This window comes from Tachypleus tridentatus, chromosome 1, assembly GCF_004210375.1.
Source record: "Tachypleus tridentatus isolate NWPU-2018 chromosome 1, ASM421037v1, whole genome shotgun sequence".
Classification (NCBI taxonomy): domain Eukaryota; kingdom Metazoa; phylum Arthropoda; class Merostomata; order Xiphosura; family Limulidae; genus Tachypleus; species Tachypleus tridentatus.
The window spans coordinates 53,333,783-53,356,744 of record NC_134825.1 but is presented as its reverse complement, the minus strand read 5'-3'; the positions used below and the strand labels follow the sequence as shown (position 1 = coordinate 53,356,744).

At 29.4% G+C, this 22,962-nt stretch overlaps 1 protein-coding gene across 5 annotated transcripts in view; it reads right to left on the bottom strand.

The window, feature by feature from the left end:
- The window catches only part of LOC143248839 (protein NDRG3-like), a 43,612-nt gene extending 20,966 nt beyond the window's left edge, over positions 1-22,646 (bottom strand). For 2 of the 5 annotated variants that reach the window (XM_076497679.1, XM_076497697.1), the window contains exons 1-5: positions 22,471-22,646; positions 10,949-11,045; positions 9,714-9,813; positions 8,174-8,294; positions 746-808 (exon numbers count right to left, since the gene is read on the bottom strand). In XM_076497679.1, coding sequence (XP_076353794.1) covers positions 746-808; positions 8,174-8,294; positions 9,714-9,813; positions 10,949-11,044 — 380 coding nt within the window. In that variant the 5' untranslated portion in view covers position 11,045; positions 22,471-22,646. Of the gene's footprint in view, positions 1-745; positions 809-8,173; positions 8,295-9,713; positions 9,814-10,948; positions 11,046-19,710; positions 19,816-22,470 lie in introns of all 5 variants that reach the window. The other 3 variants (XM_076497674.1, XM_076497703.1, XM_076497688.1) reach the window with 3 other exon arrangements.
- Positions 22,647-22,962: the final 316 nt, after the last annotated feature.

The following is a 22,962-nucleotide window of genomic DNA, read 5'->3' as shown; positions in this document are numbered from 1 at the left end:
AAATTATTGGTTATGAGATGTTCTCCTACAGGCATATGTTGTTAATGCACAAATGAATGCCAGTCAACAAATAATAATCTTAGGTTGCTCTGAAACACAAACCAAAATTCTCTGTTTTCAACTACTTATTCAACCTATCAGTGTGATTTAAATCAAAAATAATTTTAAGAAACAAGCAGTGTGGTGCAAGATACCCAGTGGAAATAAAATAATAAAATGTATGCTTGATGAAAGAGAAAGATTCATAAAAGAACCCACACTGTAAGATACAAATTAACTGGTTTAATCTGTATTCCCTGGCTTCACATTTGGTACAAAATTAAAATTATGAACAATTGAGATGGTCAAGCAAACTCTTATAATAGTGGAAAAATAGGTATATGCTTCTAACAGAACTAACAAATATATAAAAGTACTGATAGACTGCTATAATTTTTGTTTTAGAATCATTATCTTAAAATGCTCAAGCTCTTATCAAGTCTGCTGGTATGTATGTAATTATTTTCTTAAAGATGGAAAAGATATCATATTCACTTTGGGTGCAAAGTGATAAACTCACATTTTAAAACTTTAACTACAGTTTTATTGAAAAACACGTTAAACACCACAATCATGCAATTCAGGAATTAACTACTAACTACTATTCTTTCTTTTTTTTTTTTTTATAAAGTTCAGATAAAAATAAATACCTGTGGATTAGTATTTTTTATTATATGTACAAGTTTCACAAGTGATTGCAACTTACTTATAAAACTTAACAGCACATAAAATCATCTCTGCTAGTTGGTCCATTGTTGGATAAACGTGCCTGAAAAACATGTAAACTTATTCCGAATAAGATGATTTCTTAACATTGTAACTATCAAATTAGTATTTTTACATCAAATACAAGTACCAAAATAATGAACATAAGTAGTCATTAAATTAATAAGATATCCAAACAGATCTGAAATATTGTTGTTTTGTTTTAGTACAAAGCCACACAGCTGGCTTTGTATTCTCTCCACTGCAAGGAATTGAATTCTGTATTTTAGCACTATAAATCTGTACACTCACTGTTAACTCACTGGTGAACAAAAGAAAACTACTAACAACTTTTTAAAAACTGAAATACAAAATGTTTTTAAGATATTCGAAAGTTCAAAACTACAGTTGTACACAGATCTAATGATCTTAAAACACCACATAAAGAAATAAATTACTTTTCATAGTGCATATTCAACAATACCTTACAATTACACATGCCACTAACCTGAAACTCTAATTAATTTAAGTTTGATTCTACAGAAAAACAACACACTTTCTCAGTATATAATGGAAAAAAAAAATCCTGTAATGATTTATGATGTAAAATATTTCTTACAGAAAAGTTAAGATCTCATGTCTTCCTATATTTGACTGAATAATGATACTGCATAACCGTTACACACTACATACAGTATGTAGAATCCTTAATTGTGACAGCTACTTATATTTGTTGAGCTTGTGGTAACAGATGAAAAGTGCCTCAACCCTTCTGTGATGAGTTTGGTATAATATTCACTAGTTCACATACACATTTGCACACATTAAGTATTTATACTATAACTTTTAATGCAATACGTGTAATCTTCACAAAATATGATAGCCTATTAGTAAACATTAAAAGGTTTTTGTACATAATAAATCAGATTTTTTTAATGAAGTGGTTTTACTAAAGACTTGTTTGTTAATATATTGAGTTTGTTTTGTTACTAGTCTGAGTGCAAAGTGATTTCAATGTTACAAATAAAAATATATTTTAAACTTCCTTAAACTTGAAATCATTAGTGAATATGCCATGAAGAAAAATATCACAGTTTCTTTTCCTTTTTGATTTGAATAAGGGTAAAGTAAAAAATGGGGCCTGACCTTGTGGCTAGTAAAAGATTGACAATTAACATTATGTGACCATTGTGACAAAACAAACAAATCATTGAGTTCATTGCCTAAATAAATCATTTTCTTCAGCCATAAGTTCAAAGTTTTTGCTATAATTCTATATATTTTTTTAAGTAAACCACTTTCTAAGCCAAACTATGTATTCCAACCAAAGGTCAAATAAAGTGATAACATTGGAAAATTTGCATTTGTAGAGGCCAGAATTTTCAAATTAGTTGCTGAAGATTTTTTCTTAAATTGGTCATATTAAAATATTACAATTTTATTTTTATTTTTTATGTAATGATCACCTTTCTAAACTTAAAAAACAAAAACAAGAAATGAAAACTAAAATGTTTATGATATAGAAGTCTCACATTCTGTTGGTTGAATTATTTAAAATTTATCATTTCCCGACTCAACACACATGCTCTCCTTGTATGTGTTCCAAATCTCAGAATATACATTGCACAAATTTTGACATTTGTCCACAGTCATGAAATATTAACTTTTGCTGTTAGTAAAGATTATACACTTCCTTCTAAGTTACATGTGTAATGGGCAATCATTTAGGACAATTGCCCACCTTTGCAATTCTTTTTTAACTATTTCCTTCCTACTTGAAAAACCTAAAATATAGTTTTTCCCATTCAGAAGCAATCCAACCAATCAGCAGTCACATTTGTTAAGCCAACTTTAAGGTACCTTCTTGGAAAAAAGCATATTCATAAGTAATGGGACTCTTAAATGATGAAATGTTCCATAGATGTCCAATTGGTTAGTTGCATTGCAAATATCTGTGTATACCTGTTTACCACTTTCAACTGATAATGAAATCTCTAAAATTCAAACAACTGACAAAATCTCCACATTAAAAAAGTAATGAGATGTTTCAAGTTTCAAATCTCTCTGTTGTATGTGTTCTTGCACAAACTCCCCAAATAATGAACTAATACATCATGTGATATTTATGGGGAGCTATACAGTGTATCATCCCAAGACCTTTGTGAGAAATGTCCATGTAGATCTCCAGCAAGCACACAGCATGTATTAACCCTGTGCAATGGGTGCTGTTATCAACCACTTGGTAATATAGGTCCATAAAGCTATGTGTATGCTTTGTGATGTGTGAAGTACTGTTTTATAACCATTCTTTTGTCCAGTACAGAAAGTTATGTAAATAAATGAGAAACAAACAGAAATTGTTTAATTGATAATATTTTATTCCTTGGTGAATGATATTTTGAGTCAAAAGAAAAAGGTACAAGGTCATAGTTATAAGGATATGTATAAATCAGAAAGTTAAAGTTATAAATAAAGTGATCTGGATGGTGTTATTTTTAATTTCTCTGCAACCAGCTTTCTATGACTAGAAAATTCGACAGATTCTACTAATTCTGACTTGCCCAATTATGCAGTAACTGGCCTGATTCTAATTGCTGAACCAGCTGTCAGTAAAACAATGAATAATATAAAATAACTTTAAATGGCCATAAAATAATGATTTAAAAATAGGAATAATAATGCAATAGTTATGAAGGTTTCTTTGATAAATGTTCTACATCTATGTCAATATTTAATTTCACCACGCATAGCAAAAAAGGCTAGGCATGTACTACTGCTATCACTGCAATTAATATGAGCTACTTAACACCGGTGGCCTTTTTGACTCTCTACCAGCCAGTTCTGCTGAGGCACAGGAGGAATTCAGCAAGATGAGAATGATCAAGACCAATCTGAGATCTTGTCTTGGATCTGACCAGATTACTGAATACTTTCTGGTCACTCTCCACTCACTTTTGATCCCATGACATTCATTCATCTTTGGAACTCAGAATCACTTCACACAAGGAGACCAAATGCTGGCAGGAAAGTGGAAAGAAGTGGATAAAGGAAGAATCCACTAAATGGATATTAGGACAAGATCGAAGGCTTTCATTATTTCATTATTTGTTTTGATTAGGAAAGGACACTAACTCACATTTAGTTCACCACCACATAAGCCATTTTAAATGTATCTGTATGTTTTCCTTACATTTCTAGTTTGAGGATTTTGCTTATTAGAAATTCAAATTTATGAACTAATTAACAACTGTTTCAGAATACGAAAAACTGACTGCTATAAAGTTAGTGATATTGTAAATTATATAACTCTTCATCTCTCCAATTAACTTTTGATTTGTCAAGAGTCTGACCTATCAAATCCCAAATTTGTTCAAATGGGTTGAGAATGGGGCTCTGTGGGGGCCATTGCATAATTTGAATGATTCTAGTAACTTCTTTACAATCTAGGTAATTTCTGCATAGATTGTACAAGTGTTTGGGATCATTATCTTGTTGGTAGTAGAATCCTTTACCAATAATACACAAATCACTAGGCATACTATGATGAATAAGTATCTGATTGCATCTGCATGGATCCATTATTTCACCTATTTTGAAAATATCTCTTGTTGCCTGAGAAGACCCCCCCCCCAATATCACACTGCCTCCATCATGCTTCATCATAGGTACTATGCACTGATATAAATATCTTTCACCTTTCTTCCACCAGGTGTACACGTTACACTTTGAACCAAATATTTAAAACTTGGACTCATCTTGGATAATTTTTCAATCATCAACAATCAAGTTTTGTACTTTTAGCACATTTTAGTACCTTGATAATATTTGAAGATTGAAGTAAAAGTCTTTAACTGCTACATGACCAAATATTCCATTCTCAACGAGTCTTTTTGATACTGTAGCTTTGGGCATTTTTCTGTCATTTGATATGGAGTCATTTATCTAAAGCTTGAGGTCAGTGACAATCTTCCTTGTGTCCAACAAACTACATTAAAGAAGATAATTAACATCAGTGTCATTGAGTTTAGGTATTCTGTCTCTTCCTTTCCTGTCAAATTTATCTGTCTCAGTCTCATTATCTAGGTGTATTTGACAGTGTTTGGGGAACATTTCAAATCTGCAGAAATTTGCTAGCGTCCAACCACCATCAAGTAAACTTTCATGTGAACTTTTTGTCTTATGACTATTCTCTATGCTTTTTTGGCCTGTGGCATGACAACAAAACTTAATATATAGTGTTAAACACCGTTTTTATGAAAGTTTATTTGTGGATCACTATTAAATGGATTTCTTTTATCATATACTGTAACATGTTTCAGCTCCTTTCTGTATAGTTAAGACACAGTATAGAGTACTATGACAACTATTTCAAACCCTAAATTTGATCAGTATGTTCATTCAAGTAGAACTCTTGTACTATGACAATTATTTCAAACCCTAAATTTGATCAGTATGTTCAATCAAGTAGAACTCTTGTACTATGACAATTATTTCAAACCCTAAATTTGATCAGTATGTTCAATCAAGTAGAACTCTTATGATATGCCCTTGGTAAAAGTATGTGGGCATTCTAAAAAATTATAAGTATTCTCACCCTGACTCATTCAATTGTCAACAATGATCAGTGAAACATTACAACAGCGTTGAAATTTACATTCTGTAATGGTATGAAAAAAATTAGCCCCATAAAATGAAAAGAATGACAAAATATTATTTTGTCCTAGCACTTTTACACATTGTTATTTATGTTTGACTTATTTTAATATATTATTTTAAAACAAGTGGACTGTGTGCTGTTTTTTTTTACTATTGAAATTTTTTGCCAATAAGTTGCAGACACCTACTGTAAATAATTCAACATATATATTAAAACTAAAATTGGTAGCAACCAAAGAACATGAGATAATAACTTAAATGTAAATTTAAAATCAGCAAAAGTACATCTTACTAGTATAATGTACAAATACTTATACTACACAATGTTACAGCACCAACTCAAAGAGTGATAACAATGACCACACTGAACATATCCATATGTGAAATTTTCATACCATACTAAAATTATTAGACATCTAACATTTTCTGAAATTTCTTCCATGAAAAACTGACAATATAGAAAATATAATTCAATAGGATGTACCCATGATATATTTGAAAAGTATATTACACAAAAAAAATGAAGAAATCATTATATAGTACAAAATTCAGCCTAAAAATAGTAAGCTATAATGTTGTGAAGTACAATATTCCAATATGTGCAATTATTGGTGTTAAAGCACAAGATTTAACACAAAGAATCACTTTTCTTTCATTTTAGTGGCTAAAATATTAGAATAGTTGAGAGTTTCACTTTTGAAAATTTTGCACATCAACATCTTTGCTTGTGAAATCTTGTCCTCAAATGGATTAAAATAATTTAGATGTTCAAAAACTGTAATGAAATTTAATTTTAAAACAATAATTAGTTTCCAAAAACTATCACTTTTATAACAAAACACTTTAATTCTGAGCAACAAAAAATGATGCAATAACTAAAAAGCAAAACTGAGCGATAAATGATTCATCTGAAAAAAACAATTGTTGATATGAGTGTTTGGACCAGTTTCTTGTTTAGCAACTTCTATTTTTGAATCCTATACTTTTTCTGTGTGTCATGAATATCCTGATTATTGATTCAATTCAATGTTGACAATTTCAACTGTTTCTAATACTGCAGCATAATAATATCACAATTGTTTTTCCAAACATAATTTTATTTATCTAGTTTATTAATAAAACCTCATTTCATCACTGGATAAATGTTTGAGTGTTAATAACATAATTTATCCTCTGTATATAAAGCTACTGAAGATATTCTGAAAGTAGCTAAAATTATCCATTATTTAACAATGATCTTGTAACCAAACTAACCATTGGTTTCTACACTATAGATTTTAATATGTCTTGTGTATCTTTACAAAACTTCGCAAACTTTCAGTAAATAATACAAGTCTTTCATACATGAAAGATCAGATTTTTATTAAATATTTGTACATGAATATATAGAGTCAAAGTATTGACTGCTCCAAGTGCAGAATAATTTTTCTTCATATTAACATTTTCAAATTTGTGGAACCTCTTAAAATACCCAAAATAAATTTGAAATTTTTTTTTCAGTAAAACTTTATAATTTATCGGTTATTTTTCTATATCCAAACACTATATAAACTTGGTCCATTTGGTCGACCTTGTAACAGCCATAAAAAAAAAATCAAAATAAATCTCAATCACAATTTTTTTTTTTACTCTAAAATGATCAATGACTAACAGAAAACTACAATTGTTCTAAACAGCTTAAGGCAAATAACAGTCCACATCTGTTTATACTTGATTCTACTGTTTTATTGCCCTTTGAACCTGTCTAACTATTAAACCCACCACTACGTGAACACATAGCTCAAGTTATACTTTTGAATAACATAATGCAGGAACTTCTTGTGGGCATACTTTGTGAAGAATTTTTCTTATTATCATTTCTAATATAACCTAATAAGTTTCTGACTCTTACAGTTTAGTTACTAGTATTAATAATATATAAAGAATAAACATTAAAATCAAGAAATATAGTACTTACCTTTGTCTTCCTCTTGTTTTAAAATTGTACTAATACACTAAATTTTTATTTATTTAAATAATACTCCTAAGAACACAAAATAATATCACACAAAGAAAAAGTCCTATAACTATCATAACTTAATTGATTTTTTAAATTATGGCATAAGAGCTGTAAAATAATTATTCACTCTACTTGATCTGAACATTGTGGGAGAAACTTTCAAACTGAAAACAAAATTTTGAAAAATGTATTTAAAACAACATACAAAATATGACATGTGACAGATTAAAATGTTGCCTTTTTATTGATTATAAATAATATTGCATAAAACATCACAGCAAACAACAGTCAATTTGTAAACTAGAGGATGTGACAGGTAGGTCTGATTTTCTAGTTTATAACTCTGTAAACAAATAAGATTGAAAGCTATAAAAATTAGACTTTGCCTTAGTAACATCCATGTTATCATTAATAATTTACTTTAAATTCCATATTTTAGAGAGGGGTGGTAAACAAACTAGAGAAGGAAGAAGACCCAGAGAACAAATGTCACAATTTTCAGACTGGGAAAGATAATGGATTTTTTTTTTTTCAAAATTATGAACTTCAAACTTGCATAATGTTAAACATTATTTGTTAACTATGTTTTGATACCAAGTTTATTTATACACATTAATAACAGTATAGTTTATTAAGCTTTGAATGTAACTCTAAAAAGGCATATTGTGTGCTTTGACCTATCCACAGCAAATGTGTTAAAAAAAAAGTTTACTGAATGCTCACAAAAAAACTCACCATTTATGTTTACATTTTCACAAACCTATCAAAGCTTACCCTTCTTGAAAAGATAGTGCACCCTCCTCTTGTCCTGGAGCATTAAGGTGATAGATACAAAAACTTTGTGACAGTAGACGCATGTCCAAATAGTTGAAGAATGCTTGAAAGTTGGAAACATCTATAAAAAGATGTATGTATATATAAATATATCTTACACCTTAAAAATATTATAAAAGCAGGTCCATTAGACTAAACAGTTATCAAACAAATTCTTTTATTTTATTACATTTCTTTTTGATAAAAAATCAACATCAATATGTACAATAAATACCACATTAATATTTTTGTTATGCAAAGCCATTTTATATTACTTACACAATTTATTAATATTTATAATACTAAAAAGTATTTAATGTGAATATTTCTTGATTAGATTTATTTATTATCTTTGATGAAGTGCTTTATTTTGTTTTATAATGGGCTAGAACCTCGTTTAAACCATTAGAGTAACCTGTCATTCTACATAATCAAGGTTGTTCAGCAGACTGATATAAAATAATAATCTTTCACACAGATATGTGTATAATATCTGGATTATCATTTGTCTTGTATATAACCTTTTGCATCATTTTGAAATTCCTTATGGTGATGGCTTATTACAGTACCATGGTCACAAAAATTTTAGCCCTTTCTGATCCTCAATACTTTATAGAGCAAAAAATATTTATTTATTATAATAAATTTATTAACAGTAAAAACTTGTTTTAAATTATACATAATAACAAATCACTGATGAAATCACATCTTTGCAGTTTTTAAGCTGAATTACATAAAAACATCTACACAAATTTAATGTGACCAAATTTCTATTTAATAAGAAAATACATGTTCAATTAAAAATAATTAATCAACTTGAAAATGACTTGAAAAATTATATATCACCTTGAAAATTTGAGCACAAAGTTGAATTTCATGAATCACAAATGCACATGTTAAATGTTGATTTCATTGGTAAACATTCATTGTAAATTAAGTTTTGAATAAAACTAAGTAAAATTATGGAATGCACAGGAAAGAGTGGCTGTAATAAAGAAGTTGAGGCCATTCATCAACAACTAGAATACTAGAGGAAGTTTAGAGAAGAGCATAACAAGATAGGGCAATGCAAAGAAGAAACAGTTTGATTTACAATCAACGAAAAGTTAGCTTTGGAAATGATCTAGAAAAGGAAGACAGGAATAGGGAAATATATAAGTAATAAGAGAAGTATTGTGATAGATGAATTCATTGTTGAAAATTAGAAATATTCAGCAATAATGTTCCATATGATGAAGAAACTTGTATAATGTGAAAAAACAAAGCTATGAATAATAAAAAAAGCAGCACATAAATTTTTTTTTTTTTTTTGCAAAACAGTATAGCCAGAATGATGAAAACACACTGTGTGGTATGAACATCTCATTACATGTGATCTCATTATTATTGTTCAGCAAAGGACACATGGAAATGAACTATAGAACAGATTAATACTTTTGGCCTTGGTTGGTTTACATCACTTAAAGGTTTATGACTAAACAAAAGCTCTCAATGCACTTACGATTCAAGCCAAGATCATGGTAAGTAATCATTGCCTGTTTGTTTCGCTCTCCTTGAACAGCCACAAGCATAGTACCAAACTCTGTTTCAATTCTGTCCTCCTTAAATAAAATAGATATTTATTACTAAAATACATCATTTAACTTTCTGATCCTCAATACTTTATAAAGCAAAAAATATTTATTTATTTATTATCACAAATTTATTAACAGTAAAGACTTGTTTTAAATTATGCATAACAAATCACTGATGAAATCGCATCTTTGCAGTTTTTTTAGCTGAATTACATAAAAACATCTATACAAATTTAATGTGACTAAATTTCTATTTAATGAGAAAATACATCTTCAATTAAAAATAATTAATTAACTTGAAGATGACTTGAACAATTATACATCACACTAAAAATCTGAGCACAAAGCTGAATTTCACGAATAACAAATACATCTGTTAAATCAAACAGTTCACAAGAACACAAAACTAATAACTTTCTGCTTTTTTAACCTTATGAAGTTTATACCAACATATTAACTTTACAGTAAAGACCTACCCACATATGCAAGTTTCTCACACACACAAAAATTCTTTTAATACTACATTTGAGAGTGCTTGATATTTCATACTGGCTTAGACATTATGAATCTCTATCAACAAGTTCATAATATTTTTATAACTCTTAAGACTTGGCAAGATTCTGTCACTTTTACATTTATGTGTATTACCTGGTACATTAACAGAGGCATATAACATATCTGAAACAGCTCTGACAGTTTATCATTTACAATGCTAAAAACAATGTCACAACTCATCAATTACATAGCACTTAAACTGGGCAGAATAGTTATGTAGCTAACTACATACATACATACATACATACATACATACAATGACACAAGATTTTATCAAGGATTGATTTGCTCATTTCTTTCAGTAATACTACACTTGTGACAAGCAGCACTGTGTTTGACAGACATTCATAAGTATAAATATGAAATTTTTTTCAAAAAATAACAGATTCTAATTGCTTACAAGTGAATGAACAGAAATATAAAATATTTTTGAAAGCTCTTGCAATTTATTATATTAATACCTTGGTGAAACATTTCAGTTCATGTCATATGGCAAAAAAAAAAAAAAAATTAGTTATTTACTTACATGTTTCAAAAACTCTGGCAGTATAAGGACAAGTATGAAAGGACTAATTTCAACTACAGCTAACTTACTATTACAACTAACCTGAGAATAATTCTGACTTCTTGACACATTCCTCATTAAAGGGATCTGTAGCTCAATATTCTTTAGTTCTATGTCATCCATTGTATCTATTGGCATTCTGAAAAGGAAAAACTGAAAAGTTAAGTTTTCAGAAGTGACAAATGTCACTTAATCCAGAATTAATAATTTGGTCAAAAGAAGAGAAAATCCATTTACAACTGTTTGAAAAATGCATTCAAAGGAAATGTTTTAACCCAACTTACTGTAGAGCAAATAGTAATACAAATAGTTATAATGTGTTGCACAGTCCTTTGCAAAGAAACTCAGTTATTTAGTCAATTATTCTCACTGTCATACATTTTCATTAAAATTATCTGATACAGATTAAACCAACTTTCAGTCAAAGCAGTCAGTCTTATTCTTATTCATGCATAATCCTTTGATTAACCATAAGCAACAATGTAACATATGAATTAATACTGGTTATTACTGATGACATGACAACAGATATATTGTCATAAAATGGGGTAAACAAACATCTTGCAGTTTAATGTTCTTCAGAAAACTATTAACACTAAACATTCCTTGTTTTTAAAGTAACTATTGATTCAGAAAACTATACTAATACACATTTTCAAAGTACGAGAAAATTAAGAATAAACTCAATTCTATTTTAAAACAGAGCAACATATTTATACTCTTTGTTAAATTTAAGTTCTCCAAGACAAGATACTTCTAACTTTTTAAAACTGCCTCTAACGAGTATACAATATGTAACCTTAAGAACAGAAATAAACCAGATTTGTTAACATTCTTAATAAACTACGTTGCACAAACGTAAAGCATAAAGAAGTGTTTTCAACTGGGAAAACATAGCTAACTAACACACAAATAAAAGATGCAGTTTTATTTACACAACCAAAACTTGAATTTTAATGGATACTGTCACTGATTATAACAGTCATTTGCAAAACTGTTGTGTTCTGAACTCTTTATGAAAACAAAACAATCTATTAAGTTGTACATTAAGTTTTGGTGGTGAAATGTCAAGCACAAAACAATATATTTCTGAGGATGAATAGAGAGAGAAAAGAAGTTATGCTTCTTAGGTTAATTTAAACCTGAAGAGCACAGTGCAAAAACAGCAAAGTATAAAAACTGTGCTTATTATTTATAAAATATAAAAGCTGCCCACAAATAATTACATCACTAAATAAAATGAATGAAATAAAAATGAATTAATGTGTTAAAACTAGTTTCTCTCATTTTCAGAGTTTTAAGTTTTCTTTTGCTAGCCTTTAAAACTGTTCACATGATAGTGTTCTTTTATAGCATGTTTTCTTGAATTTATTTGAATAGTGAAGAGATAAATATATAATTTGAAAATGTAGGCATTCTTTTCTATTTCTAAGAGAAGATAAATGGTAATATTTTAGTAACACATGCTTGCTAGTTAGAAGTTAGCAATTAGTGATATTTGTTAATTGACATGCTAATCAATCATTTATATTCGTTACTGTTAATATGTAATTTTTGAAATAGTATGCATTCCCTCATACAAGCCTTAGCAATAAAGAACAAAAAAGGAGGTCCACTATCTTCATCACTTTGTGATCTTCTGCATTATTTTAATGTGGCATTAATCTTCATATTTTCACCTAGTGTTTATTTATATTTTAAGAAACAACATTCAATAATTAACATTCATTTCATATGACAATCATCTTCTGAAGGCTGCTATTTATATGTTTTTCAAATAAAGCTTTTTGACTAACAAATAGCTTTTAAAGATAATTATTTGAACATTTTACACTTGAATACAGTTGACTACATGGTAGCCACTATTATTTTTAATATATAGTTTGTGTTGTGTAAATCACTTAAACTAATATTTAAATAACAAAAAGATGTTTAACTACCACCAATTACAGTAATAATGTTTTTATTTAAAACAAACCATGAGTGCAATTGGAAATAACTTGCTAGTTAAACCAATTTATTTACATAAACTGTTCCACAAGGATAAACATGAAAATCTAGAATGAAAATCTAAAATATATGTATTCAAGTAAATGTTTATTAAACAGCAAACTTAACTAATCTTATTTGATTTGACAATAATTTGTTTTAATTTGGTAAACAAAAAATCCTTTGTGTTTGTTTACAAACAATGAAGCTCAAAAAAAAAATTATATACTGAAATTTTGAGATTATAATGTAATTGTATAAGCTATAATTGGTTAGGCCACATCTGTTTTCAGTCTTGGACTCCTTACCTCAGAAGGAGAATAGAATTATTGGGAATGGATGTCACCTGAGGATAGGTTAAGATCTCTAATTATTTTCTCTTCAAAAATGAACAGTTAAAGAGGATCTGTTTGAGGTCTATAAGATTGTTAGAAGAATTGATGGCATTGATCCATCTCTTTTTTCTTTTCTTTTCCCATAATTAATAGTTTACAGAAAGGTAAGATTAGAGAGACACAAATCCAAATTTTTACAGGACAAGAGCTGTCTTTAGCTAAAGCATGCATAAGTTTTCTAACAGCATATTTGGCATTTGGAATGGTTTACTTTCAGATGTAGTAGATAAAGTTAATTTAAAGGAAGACTTGATAAATATCTGAATGAGAAGGACTGGATTTGAATGTTTCATTTTAGTATAGGACAGTGGAGAGGATGGCTTAGATAGATCAAAAGGTTCCTTGTTTACATTATATTATTTAAGAGCAAAAAAACAGCATATTTAGACAAAGAAAAATCATCAATCTTAAGAATCTCCAGCCACAGGACTATTTCATACTGTAATCTATATAACTTGTTCTTTAACTGTGGAATATAGTTTTTCTTTTAAAGGCAATAAATATGGTAGAATCTTGTTTTTAGTAAAACATATCTGTTATTTTAAGCTTTATAATAAGTAACTTTTGCTAATTAATCAACTGACAGACTTGTTAAGGTGATTATCTAATTATCAAATTAAGAAAGAATTCTGGAAATAGTATGCATTCCACTATGCAAACATTAGAAGAAAAGGGTGCACTTTATAAATTTGTGAAATAATCTCCCATTAGTATTGTGTAAATCATACAGATTGATGATTATGAAAACAAAAGTTTAGTATCATAATAAGGGTAATAATGTTTTTATTTAAAACATACCATGACTGCAACTAGAAATAAGTGGCCAGTCATCACTTTATTCACATATTTATGAATAGGTAAAGTACTTATATCTGATGATGACAAATACTTTCAGACTTTATGCATTAATCTCTTTCATTACACATTCAAACCATTTCTAAACTATCAGGTCATCCCATAAGTAATGTCCAAAAATTGTATCATCATTTCTTTATAGAAGGCTTTTAATGAGTAAAATATGTAGTAGGATGTGTATAAAAATTGATCAAACAAATAAACGAAACTAACACAACTGCATTTTTTCAGATCATTAATCAAATAAACCCTTATGAAAATGGATGTGTCTGAGGAGCACATGAGGCATATTATGCTTTATAAGTTTAAAAAAGGCAACAGTGCAGCAGAAACTACATGAAACATTTAATGTGTTTATGAAAGAAATGAAGAAAATGCCAAAGATGGCTTCAGGAGTTCATATCAAGTGACTACAGCTTAAGTGATGTGCCACATTCAGGCCATCCTGTTGAGTTTAATGATGACTTGCTGTTGGTTGTGCTAAATGAAGATTATGCTTTAACAGTTGAAGAACTAGCATAGAAGCTTAATTCAACCCATTAACAGTTCACCATCATCTGCAACAGCTTGGAAAGGTGTTAAAACTTGGAAAATGAGTTCCCCATGGTTTGACAGAAGCCAACCTAAGAGCAAGAGTGGATATTTGCACTTCTCTGCATTCTCATGAACATAACTCACCTTTTTTTGGACAGGTTAGTGACTATAGATAAAAAAAATGAATATTTTATAAAAATGTTAAGTACTGCAGACAATGGCTCAGTGCAGTTAAACTGGCTAAAGCACAGCCCAAAATGGACCTTTATCCAAGGAAAGTTTTGTTAAGCATTTGGTGGGATATTGTTGGTTTGATCCACTTTGAGTTGCTGCCACTCAATGTAACAATTACTTCACACTTCTACTGTCAACAGTTAGAGAACTTGAATGTTGCACTGAAAGAAAAGAGGTCTGCTTTGATCAATCACAAAGATGGTGTTGTGTTACACCAGGATAATGCACAGTCCTATATAGCAAGAATCACATCTGCAAAGACTGAAGAACTAAACCAAGAAAAACTTCCACATCCTTCTTATTCTCCAAACCTTGCCCATCTAATTATCAGCTATTCCAAAGTTTGAAGAATTATCTTGGTGGAAAAGAACTTGAAACACATAAAGATGTCAAAACTACCCTCTCTGCATTATTTTCCTCTGAGCCCCAAGAATTCTACAGAAGTGGCATTCAAAAGCTTGTGAATCATTGGTAGGAAATAATTAATAATAATAAAATATACATTATTGATTAAATAACATTAAAAGTGTTTGAAATCCTTTCTTTTTCTGAACCTAAAATCGGACATTACTTAAGGGACAACCTGATATATAAGCTTATCTTACTTTAAGTTATTTGATGTTTTCTAATTGAAACTTTCTGTAGCTTTCAAACAGAAAAAAATACACACACACACATTTTCCCAATTCAAAAATGTACAAACTGAAACAAACATCTAAAACTATAAAAAAAATCTTAAACCTCTACACTTACTCTATTATTGTGTACTAATCTAATTCTTGCTCTGTCTAATCAAATTCAAACTTTTTATAGCATTTTCAAAAGCTGTGTTTCATTAATAAATTATCAAATGCCTTGACATTGCACCATAGCAAATTTTCAATCAAGACATGTATAAAGAACTACAGAAAATACTTGAAACTCAAGAAATGTGTAATGTGTTCTCAAGTAGAAATAGTCTCTCAGCAACAGTAAACTTATTCTTTGTAATAAGTAGAAAAATTCTACAAAAAATCAATAATGGTTTATTTTGAGGCAAAAGTCTATATTTGAGCAGAAATTAATTTTCTTCATGAATTACATTAAGTACAGAAAATGAGAAAATATTGATTCATAAATAGTTTTGAGTTCATGTTGTTGACACAGAGTTAGAGTTAATAAATAAAATAAATTTTGAACTTTATCTAAAAAAAATCTGTCATGGCTTCTGAGTTCAGGTGCAAGAATTAAGTTATTTTAATCCTAAACTTTGTACATAAAAATATACCACACATGAATTGCAACTTCACTGTTTAAAAGTGGGAAACAATAAGATTTATTTAATAACCAGTCACCTGTTGCAACAATACTAGGTATACTTTTTCAGAACTGTTGTTTCAGGCATATATTATTATTTTATGTGTTTATAAGCATGTTTAAAATAATGCTAGGGCCTAGACAGTTACTCTTTGTAACCAACTAAGAGAAATGAATAATCATAAGTAAATTAGGACTTAGCAAAACATTCTGCTAAACTGAAAAGGTATATCCAATAATACTTACCTCTGCTGTTAATATAGCTATTTCTCAATCTCCAGAGTTTCCTTTCTTTGTCCACCTAAACATTGAAAATGCTCACCCTAGCCTTTTATACCCTACTTGCCTTTGGGCAAATCCTAATTCACAAAATTCTCCCCCAGCTTCAATGCACCCTCTGTCTATATACATATAAGTACCTTATTCAAATAATGTAATCACTTTTTTTCAGACAAAACCAGCTTTTAGTGTATGATGAGAAAGTATGATGGGAGAGTGTCAGCAATGATAAGTATTGCGGGAAATACATTTTATATTCAGCAAAATGTTAACTTCCAAATCATATTTAGTATCCACCGGCTGCCAGTCTTAGGGAGAAAAGACCTATCAGGTTTAAAAAAAAAAGACTCACTGTGGATCTGTTGAAGGTGCAAAGACAACAGGCTGTGCAGACAAAGGTGAAGGTGATGTAATTTGAATGAGTAACCCAGAAGCCAAAATATGGAATACCCATGCAACCCTGGTGAAAGAACTCCAAACATCCAAGAAGTGATGTACTTGTGCTCCCACTGCTCCCCACCCAAGGGACAGTCACTTTCACTGTTATCAACAGTCCACCTGTGCTGAAGATCCTAGAAAATATGGACAGATATTATGAGAACCAAAAGATTTGGGAACTGAGGGAGGAGTTTGAGAAACACTATGGATTGATACTCCCAACTCCAGAAATGCAATAAGCCAATGACAATAAAGAAGAATGTAAACAGGTTGTATCAATTCAGGATTCTAATGCCCCTGAAACTCCAACAAATAACATGGTATGAAGAAAAGGAGCTTCTAGTAATTCTCTGAGGGCAGATGAGAGTAAATGAACACTTTCTAACAAAGCATCTCTACACCACAAATCCCAACAACAAACCAGTCAGGAAACCAAAAAAGAACTAAAAAAAGAATCTTAGGTAGATGTAAGCAAAATCCCCAATTCTCCCTCAAACTGCTGAGGGGAATATTAATAGACTTAAGACAAAAGTTGGATTGCAGACAGACACCTCAGGACAGTTGCAAGAGTAAAAGAAATCTGAGAAAACTGATTTATTTAGTGATCACAGGTTTCAATCTACAGTCCCACAGATCCAAAAGGGGCTCTATCCACTGAGGTATCTAAACAGATCACCTCCTAGCAGTGATCCAAAAAATGTTCTGGATAAGACTTTGCTATCCTATCATGTAACCGAGCTAGAAATCTCCCAGCATTAGCAGCAATATTATGAGAAGGAGGTAAAACCAAGAAGTCACTTGCTGTCCTTTCTGCTACCAAGACAAAAAATAAGAGTCAAATACAATAGAAGAGACTTCCAAAAACTCACATATCCAGGTACCAACTGGAGAAAATGATCCCCTGTTAAAGTTGATCAAGTAAAAGAAAGAGCCAGAAAAACAGTCTAAATCCTTGCTACTTGTTCCAGGGTCATATGCAAAGGCCATCTCAGAACCCCTTGAAGAGACACCCTCATTCCATTTATATGTCTCTATCTCACAATGGAAGTATTCACAAACAACTTCAGCAGATGGTAGCCTCTCCCTTGGCTATTGACAAACATCAGATAGCAAAATAGGATGGAAAGAGGTTTGGTTGACCTCTGTAATAAAAGCATTAACACATGAATTTATACCCATTAATAACATTTTGTTTGTTATGTAATTTATAAACATAAATGAAAAGGTAACCACAGATATGCCAACTGCATTCAAAATAACAACACAAATAATGAGTAATCACAATACTCCTGTTAACATGAACCCATGCTGAATGCTTTGTCAGGAAAAAAATGATCACATCACTGAATGAGTTGTTTATATAACAAAATTTGCTTGCAAATCAAGAAATTTTGTGCCCCATGAAATAAGTAATTACAAAAAGATTATTTTTTAATTCTAATACATATAGTAAAAAAATATAAATGTAAATAAACATTTCTCAGAAAAAATTAGAATATTTAATATTTATACATATTTTTTTTTAAATACAAGTTTGTCATTGTTTTGGAAATAGTGTTTAAAATTCATGAATTGTTATCAATCTATCACTTGCATATTATTTACCTTTATATACCAATTTTTGAATACTGTGTATGAATTATGAAAATTTAGATATATATATGCATATACACACACAGGTAGAGGGTGCATTTAAGTTGGGGAAGAATTTTGCAAATTAGAATTTGTCTAAGGCATTCAAGTGGGATATAACAAAACTGGAGCAAATGTTTTCAATGCTTAGATGGACAAAGAGTGGAAACCCTGGAGACTGAGAAATATCTATACTGTAAGCACATGGTAAGTATGTTTTGGAATTAGGTTGATCACAGTGTAACAGTGATTTCAGAGCTTATATCTTTACATCTAGTGATGTGATTAATATCAAAATAAACAGACAAATATTTCACATTTTAAATTAAACTTAAATATATATAATAATTGATAATTATATTCAAACAAAACAATAGCATTCATAAACAGGATGTCTATTTTCAAAGTATTTTAAAGGAATGTTTTAACTAAGACAGCTACACAGAAAAATCTTAATGAGAATTATAACTACTAAATAATGAAAACATAATTTACTAACAAGTTCAAGTTACAAAAGCTACATATCCCCTACACAGTACTAACTTTGATGAAAACTTAATTTGTTGTTACAAAAGTAACAAAGACAAAAATTAAAAACTTATTAAAAAAATTAATAAAAATCCATCATAAAGTAAGTATTCATGAACAGTTTGTGTGCTACACTATTAATTAAGGTGACATGAGGTACATGTTCTGTAACACATGGCAAGATCGTTATTTAGTCATGGTTCAAAGGGCACTAAAAGAATAGAATCAAGTATAGAGAGATGTATACTATTACAAACCTTAAGGTATTTGGAATAAGCAATTTTGGTTTTCTTTTACAATCTGCAGTCATTTTGGATACAAAATATATATATATAATTGATATTTAAATATTTTTTACAGTGCTTACAAAGATTGTCAAATTGGCTGAGTTCATATAGAGTTTCGATACAGGAAATATAAAATGAAATATATAGATTTACTGAGGAAAACATTTGAAATTTGTTCAGGTTTAAGAAGCCACACAAATGAAATTTGAAAATTTTCAGTTGGCAAAAGGTATATTTAATCTTAACATAGAAATAACCACTTGAAACAGTCAACACAAATTCCACATACTCACAAACAAATATGATTTTCCATGTACAAAAGACTTGTTACACTTACTGAAAGCTTGCCATATTTTGCACAGATCCACAAAATATGAGAGGTTATAGTATGGTAACTCTGATGCTTACTTTGATGTTACAAGGTTAGTCACATTGTCTGACTCTGCACGTAAAGAGTTAACAGCCCAATTAAAGAAAAACACTAATATATAATGTTTCTTTTTAATATATTATGGTAGTGTAAGGGCATCTGAATTTGTTAATTTTCAGAATATAAAAAAGAGAGGTCTGAGCTCCCAGAATCTTTTCCCTTAATCCTAGCATATTCCTATAGTATCAAAGAAAATTTCATTTCTGGAAAAATTGGGGCCCAACCCTCACCCATGGATCATACCAATAGATTTATCTGGGTGTGGAAACAGTAAATGTAAGGTAAAACATAACAAATATTTAAATTATGAGGGCTGGCATTAAGGTTTTTTTAAATGTTGTGTTAATTCTAAACTGTTATTTATGAAAATTCACCATACATGCAAAGTTGTATGAAACACATAACAAGCTGATAAAACAAACATAATTTTGTGGGTTTCTCCATAAAAATATCCACAAAATTACTCAACTAAAACCATATTATTTTTTGTTTATGAAAATAAACTTTTAAAAAGTTATTAACCATTAGAAAAATGTGACTATTACACCTTGTTTATATGTTTGAAAAATGTTTAAATATATTCCACCTTCAGAGTTCTGATACATATATATTATTCTATAAATATCACTATTGTTAGTCAAATCTTGTGCATTCTTGAATGTGTTTACCCAAGTAGTTTTCAAAACAGTTTAAAACATGAATGCCATTAACAGACAAAATTATTAATTACATATTTTTTTAACCTTTGAGGACTTTTCAGGTAAATAGACTTAATATAAAAAGTTTTGAAAATTTTCAGAAAATGTTTATTTTCATAAACAAAAACTAAGTAGTTTTAGTAGTGTAAGTTTATAGAGTGAAACCCAAGGAATAATATTATTTTCATTCTGTTTACAGGTTTTCACTAAATTTCATGTACAACAGTTTAGAATTAATCCTAAGTTATTTTACTTGATAACAATGTTTCCACTGATTTTTCATACCCTTTTATAACAAATTTTTAAGTAAAGTTTATGTTATTTCAAACTATTTACACAATTTATAACTCAAATATTTTTGAATTGATATATTTTCATTTTTTAACATTTAGTTAGTAAAGAGAAAATTTAATGACCAAATTTTCATTTCTGCACAGTTCTGATGAATTCTACTTCTAAACATCACACTTGATTATTTAAAATGTTTCTGCCATTTCTAACAACAGTTTAATTTTTGCTAAAAAACTATCACTCTTTGAGAATATATTGTATATTACTTAACTTTCAAGCATCTTTCTTATTTATTTCTGCTTAGTTTTGTAAACATGCCTTAGTTGCTACCCTCTTATGATGTCACATCCAGTAGTTTGACCATTTACAAATAAAAAACAGGTTTGCAAACAGCTGTAATAAAACTAATAAACCAGCTTTACTTAGCTTATCGCTATGTTCAGTCATTTAAACCTTGTCAATAAATGAAAGTAAACATTTAATAGATCAGGAAAGTCTAAGCAACAAAAGAAATAACTCAAAGTTTTTATACCAAAAGGTTTTAAGTTGGTAAACCATAAACTGCACATTTAAGTAAAATATAAATAAATCTTATCAAATTATGAAATTGAAAAAACAACAAAAAACACCTGAACTATTACTGAAAAGTCATTTGGTATAATCAGTGTTACTATATAATAAAATTCAAAGGATATATAATAAGGGTGAAACAAGTTTGTTTCTACAGAATGGTTATTCGATAAAATTTAAATATAAAAATGCAATAGATAATAGTGCAATTTCAAAGTTCTCTTAACTCATACTCAAAAGTATTTCACATATATAAAGTAAATCATATGGGTTTAACTTTGTACAGAAATGCTTGTTCACAAATCTAAAATATTAAAATTAATTAATTTTACTCCTTATTTTGTCTCCATACTGCATACTGTTGGTTACCTAGAGTTGCATCTAGTGGAGAGAAAATAGGGATTTGCAGTTTAAACAAATAATATCTACATTAGCTCGAGTGTTGTTAGTACTGAATCTTTAATAAGCTTTTTGCTCAAACATTCTATTAGGGTTTTGTGCAATTTCTATTAAGAACCATTATCATGGTTCATGATTAACAAAGAAATTCGTCCAACTTCTGTTATTCGTCAGTAACAACACTAATATTGATGTATATAAAATTATTAACAGAACAATTATGAACAATATTATTACTATTTCATAGTTCACAACTGAGTAAATTAAAAAATTAGTATTATAACGGAGTGTAAAACCTCTGCACGGAATTTTATATAAAAGGAACATGTTTTACCAATAATTACATCTTTTGTTTGGCAGCACTTTTTTGTATTCAACACGACTGGACAAATCCAATTGTGTGGGAAATTCAATTCTATCTGAAGTGAATTTCCCAAACCAAACTTCCAGTTCAATTAATATTAATGCTGTACTGCTAATAATGTATCAGTACTACCTGTTATAGTACTAATACAATCGCAGCAATAAATATATTAAGCCGAACGTAATGCTTTAATACACACACACATATATAATTATAATACTAACACTAACAGAATTACTTGTGACAAAAACAAAACCTAATTTCAAAACAGTCTAGTGCTACTATTGTGGTGTAAAATGAAATATTAGTATTACTGGGTATTAGAAGACACGTAAAAAATATTACCTCCAAACCTTTCAACAATTCAATGTAAACTAGCAAATACTAAAAGCCATACGATTAACTACCACGCACAAAATACCCCAACGTTTTACAACTACACTTAACTAAACTAACACAGTCAATATATCTTTTGGTTTCGCAACTTATACGTACTATGACGCAGTACTTTTGGTGTATACGTGTGGCGTAATAAACTTCAATTGATTTGACAAAAAATAAAAGCACGCGAATGTTATTAAACTGAGAGAACCACAGTAACCATGGAGGAACTACAAAATAAATAGTCTCAGTTTTCACTTTTGAACGAACCAAAAAATGAAAAGCCAGTTTTAGTTGTGACTATTGTTGGCGCTAAAGTTAGTTTTTGGTGAAAGGAACGTTGTTTTTTATAGCGTTTTAAAATCTTGTTAACTGCAGCTCCAGTACTTTCTCATTTCCTTTCTCTTAACTCTTTAATGATAACTCAGTCTTCTAAAATATAAGAATTAGTGTTCA